Source organism: Oncorhynchus kisutch, linkage group LG28 (assembly GCF_002021735.2).
Source record: "Oncorhynchus kisutch isolate 150728-3 linkage group LG28, Okis_V2, whole genome shotgun sequence".
In the NCBI taxonomy this organism is placed as follows: domain Eukaryota; kingdom Metazoa; phylum Chordata; class Actinopteri; order Salmoniformes; family Salmonidae; genus Oncorhynchus; species Oncorhynchus kisutch.
Window position 1 is genome coordinate 5,429,336 of NC_034201.2, and position 11,185 is coordinate 5,440,520.

Sequence of the window (11,185 nt, forward strand, 5' to 3'; positions counted from 1 at the left end):
TGTGTCATTCTGTTTTATTTTTGATCCTGAATAGCGCAATTGATGTGTGTTTATGCAAACTTATCACACTGAAATGTAACAAAAAATGAAATAACAATTTTGGACCATATAAAGGTTCAGGACTGGACCAAAAACATCCAGGGTTGAAGCCCCGGAAGCCCCGGCCTAATGACGCCACTGGCTGTGTGTAGTAGTTCAAGTGCCACCCATTCATTTGATGAGGCCTTTTGCACCCATAAAAAAGCCACACAACACAGGAGTATACGAAGTATATAACCAATTGTATTTCCCCTCTGTCAATGTACTGTACACATATTAAGGTTAATTTCACAGGAACACTTTACAATATCATTGAGTTAGGACAGGGATATACTCTGAGAAGTTTATGTTAAATGGCACGTCATAAAAAAACCAAGATGAAATTACAGGAATTGAAAATGTAAACATGATACAACAGAGAGAATGGCAACAGACAAAGATAGCCAGGTTTTTCAATGTACATGAAATGAAGAAATGAATCAAAAGAGTGCACATCATCCTTTGTGTTTTCTCTTGATACGTTTACATACAATCACTAACCTGTCCTTAATGGAAATGTCATGTTATTCAACATTGAAAAAAATAAAATACTTATAATGTGTCTCTGTAGTCAGCCCAATGGTGTCTCATCATAGACAAAATGCTCCCTTTCATCTGTATCGGATTAAAAGGAAACTTTTTTTTTTTAAACGGAACTGCAGGAATGGTAACAAGAGAAACACAGAAGTATCTGAGAAGTAGCTATACAATTCACAAACCTTCAATAGTTCATCTCACAGAACAGTCTTTTATTCATGGGTAGAAAAACCAGAATACATGTTTGGTTTGCTTTCAAAGGTAACACAGTATTTATCTCTCAAAGAGATTTTTCTACTGTTTGTGCCTTTCCAGTTTTTTTTGTGTGTGCCAATTTTGAAGAAGGAAAGCGAAAGCCAGCCTCTTGACACAAGCTTGGACATGTCCCCCCCCCCTCCCACAGGAACAACCAGAAAAAGTTATTCAAAAGTGACTGTGTCCTGCAGCTCCCTTTCATATTCACTGTCTCTACTTTCCTCATAGGGGGATCTGGCTGGAGTGTTGACAGTGGTAACCGTGGGGGCAGAACATCTCTCACATGTAGTATCTTTTTCATGTCTGTCTGTCCCCCCCCCCCCCCCCCGTCTACTCCAACAAACACAGAAGCAATGCTTTTTCAAACCCAAGACATCTATACATACAAATATGTTTACAGAGCAATGTCTTTGCTACAGTAGCGTTTTGCTTTTTGAGATTTGTTAAGCTTGAGGAACTTGTTCCTGGATGGAATGAATGACACTGTCGGTTTGGTGATCTCTTCTCACACAGAGATGAGAGAATCCAGCTCATCTCATCCATCCAATGGTATGGGTTTGTTGGCTAAATTCTGCTGTGAACTGGTGTATTCCCTTTGAAAACCTGTATTTTCCCAAGAGGAAACATGGTTCAATGATATTGGACCATTAACATAGCACCATGGACAACCAGAGAGATAGACAGAGTTGAAAGCCGTTTTACGTGGGATAACACAAAATTGGGTAGGCTAGTCTGCAGAGAAGGTGGGTCACCCAATCTCCAAATATGGGTATGGCTTTAGTTTAATCTAGTAAACTCTACTGGGTTGCTCTGTCCTTATCTACCATAATGACCTTTCAGTACACACTGATACCGCTGACTTCATTACAAAGACATAGGGACTTGAGATAGAGCATGATGAACTGACATTCATGCAAACCTGGTTCTATAGTACAATGGTTTAAACTGAGTTTTCACTGGGAACCATAACCATACAGTTGATAGATATTGGTGCTATATACAAACACAGCAAAATGGATATGCTTCTTATCCTGTATGAAATGGTATGTTATCCAATACAATATTTGGTATGTGATACAAATTCTCAAAGCATAATTGAACAGGAATTGTGGAAATACTGATCGCAAATTGGATTTTCTTTTTTTTTGTGTACCACAAATGTAACAATTACACCCTACACTTTGGATATTTAACTAGAGGATAATGTGGAAGTGAAATTCTTTGTGAGAACCCCCTTTCCATGATTTTCCTCTATCCCAGTGTACCCCAACAGTCCCAGAGTACCCCCAACAGCACACATCTTTGTTGCTGCCCTGGAGAAACTCACCTGATTCAACTGATTGAGGGCTTGATGATTAGTTGACAAGTTGAATCAGGTGTGCTTCTCTGGGGTATTCGAGGACTGGAGTTGGGAAACCCTGCTCTAGCCTATCTCTCTCGTTCTCTCCTTCTCTATCCATCCCTCTCTTAGACATAATACTCTTTGTCTTTGTTCTTCTTGCCCTTGGTTACTGTCTTAGCTACTGCAGCCGTGGTTGTGCTTGGTGTCTTCTCTAGCTTGACCATGGCCCCGTTGCCCTCGGAAACTGGGTTGCTGATGAAGTTGTGTCCCTGGTCCGTCTGGTAGGAGCCCTCATCACGGTTGCGGTACTTGTACATGGCGTAGAGGAGGATGAGAATGCAGAGGGCAGCAGCTGCCACAATGCCAACCACCATCCCTGTGGTGCTACTGGACTCTCCGATCCTATCCACCAGGCCGGGGTGCATGACCTTCTCACCGGGGGCTGTAGGGTCGGCTGTGGGCACATGGGGGAAATTGGGGGGGTAAGTTAGTCCAGGTGTATACCGGGATGACGGAGGGGCAGGGGGCAGAAGCACCTGGTCACGGGTGTTCATTTTGCCCGCAGGGATGTGGAGCTGGTCAGGGTTGGTGGTGGGAGCATAAGGAAGGGGGCGGGGATTGTGGGGTTTCTGTGCCCCGCCCTCACCGACGGCAGGGGGAGGAGGAGGATGCAGGACTGTCCTATCAGTGACCAGAGGGGAGTTTTTGTAAAAGTCCTCATCATCTGATTCCGTCATCTCCCCAGAACCGAAGGCCGAGACCTCCACAGGGTCACCGCAGTCCTCCTGATCCGGGGGGCAGGGAGGGTGAGGGTTGGACAGCATCAGGGACACTTTGGTGGTCTCAAGTGGGGACAGGGAGGTGGGAGGAGGGGGGATAGCAGGGTAACGGGTGGCGATGGATGGGGGCTCAAGGGAATCCACTGTTATTATAGGCAACACTAATTCACCTCCTAGAAAAGAAAAAGAGAGGGCAGGAGACACACATTAGAGGAGCATTAGGAGACCCCAGACACGAATAATGAACAATTGTGCTCATTACATTACAAACACAATGTGCTCATTATATAGCTACAATGTTCTAAATCATGTAATATTACGCCATGTAGGGGCAAGATAATTAATATGGAAGATATTTAAGTATACAGTATTATCTATAATATGGATTTGCTTACAAGATCACATTTCTGGACATCTCTTAATAAAAAAAAAAAAAGACAGCAAACCATGGGATAAGGTCACTTACGTACATCAACATATTGCCACATGATTTTTGCATGAAGAGAAAAAGAAATTCAAAAACAGCTGCATAACATTGACATTCATCCTTGATAATTTGATTTGCAGTTGCAGATGGGTGTGTGCATGCCAGTAACAATATTTGCTAGTTTACTGAGGTTGAACATCCTTGATGTTGATAGGAACATAACCACACCTCCTCAAGCCACCTCAACAAAATGACAAAAATAAATTGAGACAAATATCAAGGTTAGGAAGACAACGAAAACAAGACAAGGGCCCGATTCACCTCTATTGACAGTGTCATTGATAAAAGGGAGTGTCAGGGAGGGGCAAGAGGATAGGTGGAGAAAGAAGGCTCATGACAATGACCATTTGTCTGGATAAATTGTGACATCTTATAGGGCAAACTAGCGACAAGTAAGGCCAATCGTCTATCATGATCTAATGTCGCTTTTGAAACTCTTGAAACATTTGCATGAAAACAAGCCTTTTATCACACAGGCGAGTAAGAAAATACGACCCCTTCGTACATCACAGGAGGTTGGTGGCACCTTAATTGGGGATGACAGGCTCGTGGTAATGGCTGGAGCGGAATACCTGGAATGGTATCAAATACATCAAACACATGTTTTTCCAGGCGTTTGATGCCATTTCATTTGTTCTGTTCCAGCCATTATTATGAGCCGTCCTCCCTTCAGCAGCCTCTTGTTTCGTACAGTTGAAGTCGGAAGTTTGCATACACCTTAGCCAAATACATTTCCGGACATTTAATCAGAGTAAAAATTCCCTGTCTTAGGTCAGTTAGGATCACCACTTTATTTTAAAGAATGTGAAATGCCAGAATAATAGTAGAGAGAATGATTTATTTCAGATTTGATTTCTTTTATCACATTCCCAGTGGGTCATAAGTTTACATACACTCAATTAGTATTTGGTAGCATTGCCTTTAAATTGTTTAACTTGGGTCAAACGTTTTGGGTAGCCTCCTTGCTCGCACACAATTTTCAGTTCTGCCTACAAATTATCTACAGGATTGAGGTCAGGACTTTGTGATGGCCACTTCAATACCTTGACTTTGTAGTCCTTAAGCCATTTTGACACAACTTTGGAAGTATGCTTTGGGTCATTGTCCATTTGGAAGACCCATTTGCAATCAAGCTTTAACTGATTGTCATGGGAATTTTCAATCCCAATGATAATAACTATCAATCAATAGCTTTGACCAATCCCAGAGGTTTGAAAGACTATGTGTGTAATAATTAGGCAAAGACTCAGCTTATGCAAAAGATTAGTACAGTTTATTCAGAGAACGTTCTAAAGTCCATTATACAAAGAAATCAATTTTATAGCTGCGCACATACTTCCACACAAACAGTAGGTGAGTTTTATCCTTCTCCATAGTTCTCACCACGGTGTATCACTACCCAGCCGACAATTCCATTCCCCTGAGATTAGGGTAACCTTGAAAAGTACTCCCTATGCCATTTCTTCGGCACTGTCACGTTCTGACCTTACTTCTTTTGTTATGTCTTTGTTTTAGTATGGTCAGGGCGTGAGTTGGGTGGGTAGTCTATGTTCGTTTTTCTATGTTGTGTTTTGTGTTTGGCCTGGTATGGTTCTCAATCAGAGGCAGGTGTCGTTAGTTGTCTCTGATTGAGAATCATACTTCGGTAGCCTTTTCCCACCTGTGTTTCGTGGGTGATTGTTTTCTGTTGAGTGTTTGTATCTGCACCAGACATAACTGTTTTGGTTTAGTTCGTTCACTTTGTTGTTTTTGTTCAGTGTTCTATTACTTTATAAAAAATATGGACACTTACCACGCTGCGCATTGGTCCTCACCTTCTTCCACCGCCAACGGCCGTTACAGGCACACACATACAAGTTCAAATCCTAAGCTACGCCTTGCTCAGATAGTCTGTGATTTTCCACTATACAGATACATTGTTTAATCTAATTCTGACTAAAACTACACACATCATAACATAATTTTATGATTCTAATCAATTTCATACAATTATAAGGTTTCAGAGTGGAATTATGTTATGATTATCTTTCAACATATACATTATTTTATGACTGATGTCTTGAGATGTTGCTTCAATACATCCACATAATTTTCCTGCTTCATGATGCCATCTATTTTGTGAAGTGCACCAGTCCCTCCTGCAGCAAAGCACCCCCACAACATGATGCTGCCACCCCCATTCTTCATGGTTGTGATGGTGCTCTTTGGCTTGCAAGCATCCCCCTTTTTCCTCCAAACAAAATGATGGTCATTATGGCCAAAAAGTTATATTTTTGTTTCATCAGACCAGTGGACGATCATTGTCCCCTGTGCAGTTGCAAACCATAGTCTGGCTTTTATATGGCGGTTTTGGAGCAGTGGCTTCTTCCTTGCTGAGCGGCCTTTCAGGTTATGTCAATATAGGACTTGTTTTACTGTGGATATAGATACTTTTGTACCGGTTTCCTCCAGCATTTTCACAAGGTCCTTTGCTGTTGTTCTGGGATTGATTTGCACTTTTCACACCAAAGTACATTCATCTCTAGGAGACAGAACGCGTCTCCTTCCTGAGCGGTATGACGGCTGCGTGGTCCCATGGTGTTTATACTTCCGTACAGATGAACGTGGTACCTTCAGGCATTTGGAAATGTCTCCCAAGGATGAACCAGACTTGTGGAGGTCTCCAATTTTTTTCTGAGGTCTTGGCTGATTTATTTTGATTTTCCCATGATGTCAAGCAAAGAGACACTGAGTTTGAAGGTAGGCCTTGAAATACATCCACAGGTACACCTCCAATTGACTCAAATGATGTCAATCAGCCTAAAGCCTAAAGCATGACATCATTTTCTGGAATTTTCAAAGCTATTTAAAGGTACAGTCGACTTAGTGTATGTAAACTTCTGACCCACTGGAATTGTGATAGAGTGACTTATAAGTGAAATAACCTGTCTGTAAACAACTGTTGGAAAAATGACTTGTGTCATGCACAAAGTAGATGTCCTAACCGACTTGCCAAAACGATAGTTTGTTAACAAGAAATGTGTGGAGTGGTTGAAAAACGAGTTGTAATGACTCCAACCTAAGTGCATGTAAACTTCCGACTTCAACTGTTCACGTAATACATTTCATGAGTAACCCTAGTAATGAATGTGACTACAATGAAGCCCTGCAGCATTTTGCACGATTTGGCGAGCGAAAGACTAGAACGTAGAAGAAGAAATGTGCCTCTGTCTGTCTCAGAGCCAGGTGTGCCACAGATCTGTCCAACCCTACTCCTGACCTTCACCATAATGGCCTTTCAGACTCTGCCAGGACATTTGTGTCTTTGCAGCTTGTCTTTGACACTGGCCAGGGCCAGGCAGGCAGTAGTGAAATATGGAGCAGAAGCAGTGATAGCTGTAGGAATAGGAAGATCAGTCATCCACAAACACCAGAACCTTCTATGAGCTTGATATGATGAACACTGCCTCCGACAACCAAATGTAGACCTACATGATGGCCTCAGCTATCCCCCCCCCCCCCCCCGTTTGTTTCTTATTTTGTTTATGGGACAAGGATAGCATGAGATCTTCTCATCTTGAGATAAGATCTTACTAGCTAGTGGCAGTAGTGAAATCGCCCCTAACAGCGAGTTCAAAGCAGAGGTAGTAGCCGAGGAAAAGACGAGCGATGAGAACAGACAAAATTACAACTTTGAAAGTAGCGATAGGGCTAGACCAAGGCTACATTCGGTTTTATCCATGAGCTCATTAAAACTAGCCTATTGGTCCCTAGTGTAGGAAGACAGTAGGTGATCCTAGGAGGTCCTATTCCCTCCTAGGGCCTTGGTATGACACTGAACCCCAGGCCAGGGCTGACAGTCAGACTCACCTGTTCCAGGCTCACACTCCTCCAGGTCCTCGTCATCACTGGGACACTCAGCAGAAGCCACCAAGATGTCATCTGAGTTCTGAGACTGAGGAGAAGAAGAGGACACAACGTTGGCGCTTTGTTATCTATACAGTATTCAGTCTCTTTCGTTGTCAACGTCGAACATTAATAAAACAATAACACAAAGTAAACCCCCGCAAAATAAAGCATTGCAAGTGACTTCATTACTTGAGAATAGTTCAGGAAAACTCAGGCTGGAGTATTGCACTCCTTGCTGTTTCCACCAGGTCAATATTAGAAAAACAGTTCATTATGGGCCAGGGTTCAATTTCACAGTGCTAGTTTCATGATGCAATGATTGTGCTCAAACAGAATCATCCATTTTTTTTTCTTTCCTACTACCTTCTGTACCTAGACAATACATTTATATCCCAGACATATACAGAAGCTACATAAATATCATATACAGTGAGCTCCAAAAAGTATTGGGACAGTGACATTTTTTGTTGTTGCTGTTTTGAAATGATACAATGACTATGAGGTTAAAGCGCAGACTGTCAGATTTTATGAGGGTATCTTCATCTTCATCTTTATCAAACTCCTTTTGTACATAGCCAAATGGGACCAAAGGTATTTGGACAAATTCACTGATATGTGTATTAAAGTAGTAAAACGTTTAGTATTTGGTCCCATATTCATAGCACGCAATAACTACATAAAGCTTGTGAATGGATGCATTGGCTGTTTGTTTTGATTTGTGTTTCAAATTATTTTGTGCCCAAAATAAATTCATGGTAAATAATGTCATGTGTCATTTTGGAGTCACTTTTATTGTAAATAAGAAAAAAATATGTTTATAAACACTTCTATATTCATGTGGATGCTACCATTTGTACGGCTAATCCTGAATGAATCGTGAATAAGGAGTGAGAAAGTTACAGAGGCATAAATATCATACCCCCCCCCCAAAAAAAAAATTATAACCTCCCCTGTTATTATAATGGTGAGAGGTTAGCATGTCTTGGGGGTACGATATTTGTGCATCTGTAACTTTCTCCCTCATCATTATGCACAATTCATTCATGACTACCTATAACCATGGTAGCATCCACATGAATGTAGAAGTGTATAGAAAACATATTATATTCTCATTTACAATACAAGTGACTCCAACATGACAAAAGACATTATTTACCATTCATTTCTATTGGGCAGAAAACAATCTGAAACACGAACAAAACAAACAGAAACTGCAACCAACAAGTTTGTAGAGTTACAAGCTTGATGTAGTCATTGCGTGCTCAGAATACGGGACGAAATACTAAACTTATGACTACTTTAATACACATTATAAGTGAATTTGTAGCAATACTTCTGGTCCCCTAAAATGGAGGGTCTATGTACAAAAAGTGCTGTAATTTCTAAATGGTACACCCAATAATGGACGAAAATACCCTCAAATTTACGTTGACAGTCTGCACTTTAACCTCACAGTCGTTGTATCATTTCAAACCCAAAGGTCTGGTTTACAGAGCCAAAACAACAACACATTTGTCACTGTCCCAATGCTTTTGGAACTCGCTGTAGTTTGATCCGGAGATTACACGACTGCATCAGTTTGACCTCCCATGTCAAGGCACAGAAACCTCACGATAAATCATATCTGCACATGTTTGATACGAGACACCCCTTTTTTTGACAGCTCTCACATACAGTATATTAATCATTGGACTTCCCTGAGCTCTTCTCAAACAATGTTCCATCAAACTGTCATTGCAGTGTCGAAGACAATGTTTTCCATTCAAACATGTATTCAACTGTCACAGTGTATTATTTACCTATATAAAATATCAAAGGAATAGACACACTGAACTATTTTGAGGAGAAAAGGCAGTGTCAGTAAATGTAGAAATAAATGTGGTCACTACAAGCAGGTGTAGCCAACCCTAAAGCTGTCTGCCATTATGACCTTCTGAAAGCCGCCCGTCAGCATTGAAATTCAACAAGGGCTTGAGAAATCTAGTCGATGTAAATCTATGCTAATGACCTAGGTTTGCATAGACAGGGAGGTTTGACATTGGAGGTAAGCAGTTAGGCCATGATTGACATCAATTTATCGCCTTCATTATCGTATGGACAAGCCTAATCAACTTATTTAGCTGGAGGAAGTAGCCTTTGCCCCACCGTACGGTATCAATGCATTTATAGGGTTCGGATTTAGCTGGAACTTGACATGCTTACTGGGCAATGGCTGTTACAGAGTACTGTCATCCATCAAATGTGCTTTTAAGACATCTGGAGGCGTGGTTAGTGTATGAAAAGTTATCTAAAGCTTCGTTTTTTCACAGTAAAGCTTTAGCAACTGTGATCAGAACAATTGCTTGGCCGTGTGAAAACTGTAGGACGATTAAAGAGTTGTCTTGTCTGGCCCTTGTGTCTTACTGTCTAATCCACACATAACAAATAACGGCATCGTTGTGGCGTTTTGATTCTCTAATTAAAACATGCTTTATTGCTGCATATTAGATCTGCCTGACTGTGTTCATAAAACAATTACTCCCTTCTTGTGTCTGTGTATACAACGCCTGTAGTTTCATAAGCAACTTTATTGTTTCTGGTGGAACTGTAGGTATTATTAATTTGGTTTGTTTTCGTAATTTATGACATGACGCCATGAGAAATGTTCGTCTCAGGTACACAAAACACTTTCAATGTAAACCACTGCCTGGGGAAATGATTACAGTATCTTATATCCCACTACTGTCGTCTAATGGCACAGAGGGAGTTAGCTGACTGTGAGAATGATTGAGCTTGTGTTGTTCAGTAGCACACGTGCTAATCTTATGAGGAACCTAGAAAGTACAGGATGGAGAATAAATCATAGCCACAACAGAAGAGAGAGGATTGCCAAGTGAATACACTGTCGCACCCTGATCAGTTTCACCGGTCCTCGTTGTTGTCTCCACCCCTTCCATGTGTCGCTTGTTTTCCCCAGTGTATTTATCCCTGTGTTTCCTGTCTCTCTGGGCCAGTGTATTTATCCCTGTGTTTCTTCTCTCTCTGGGCCAGTGTATTTATCCCTGTGTTTCCTGTCTCTCTGGGCCAGTGTATTTATCCCTGTGTTTCCTGTCTCTCTGGGCCAGTGTATTTATCCCTGTGTTTCCTGTCTCTCTGTGCCAGTGTATTTATCCCTGTGTTTCCTGTCTCTCTGGGCCAGTGTTTTTATCCCCATGTTTCCTGTCTCTCTGTGCCAGTGTATTTATCCCTGTGTTTCCTGTCTCTCTGGGCCAGTGTATTTATCCCTGTGTTTCCTGTCTCTCTGGGCCAGTGTATTTATCCCTGTGTTTCCTGTCTCTCTGGGCCAGTGTTTTTATCCCCATGTTTCCTGTCTCTCTGTGCCAGTGTATTTATCCCTGTGTTTCCTGTCTCTCTGGGCCAGTGTATTTATCCCTGTGTTTCCTGTCTCTCTGGGCCAGTGTATTTATCCCTGTGTTTCCTGTCTCTCTGGGCCAGTGTATTTATCCCTGTGTTTCCTGTCTCTCTGTACCAGTGTATTTATCCCTGTGTTTCCTGTCTCTCTGGGCCAGTGTTTTTATCCCCATGTTTCCTGTCTCTCTGTGCCAGTTCGTCTTGTATGTTTTTCCAAGTCAACCAGCGTTTTTCCCCGTTCTCCTGCTTTTTGCTATTCTCCCTTTTTCTAGTCCTCCCGGTTTTGACCCTTGCCTGTTTCTGGACTTTGTTCCCGCCTGCCTGACCAGTCTGCCTGCCTTGACCACGAGCCTGTCTGCTACTCTGTACCTGCCTGCCTGACCATTCTGCCTGCCTTGACCACGAGCCTGTCTGCCACTCTGTACCTCC

General features: G+C 41.9%; 1 protein-coding gene across 3 annotated transcripts in view; it reads right to left on the reverse strand.

The window, feature by feature from the left end:
* Positions 1–262: 262 nt before the first annotated feature.
* The window catches only part of LOC109873238 (neurexin-2), a 451,394-nt gene continuing 440,471 nt past the window's right edge, over positions 263–11,185 (reverse strand). For all 3 annotated transcript variants that reach the window (XM_031807879.1, XM_031807878.1, XM_031807880.1), the window contains 2 exons: positions 7,328–7,412; positions 263–3,164 (listed from right to left, as the gene is read on the reverse strand). In XM_031807879.1, the coding sequence (XP_031663739.1) occupies positions 2,338–3,164; positions 7,328–7,412 (912 nt within the window). In that variant the 3' untranslated portion in view covers positions 263–2,337. The remainder of the gene's footprint in view (positions 3,165–7,327; positions 7,413–11,185) is intronic.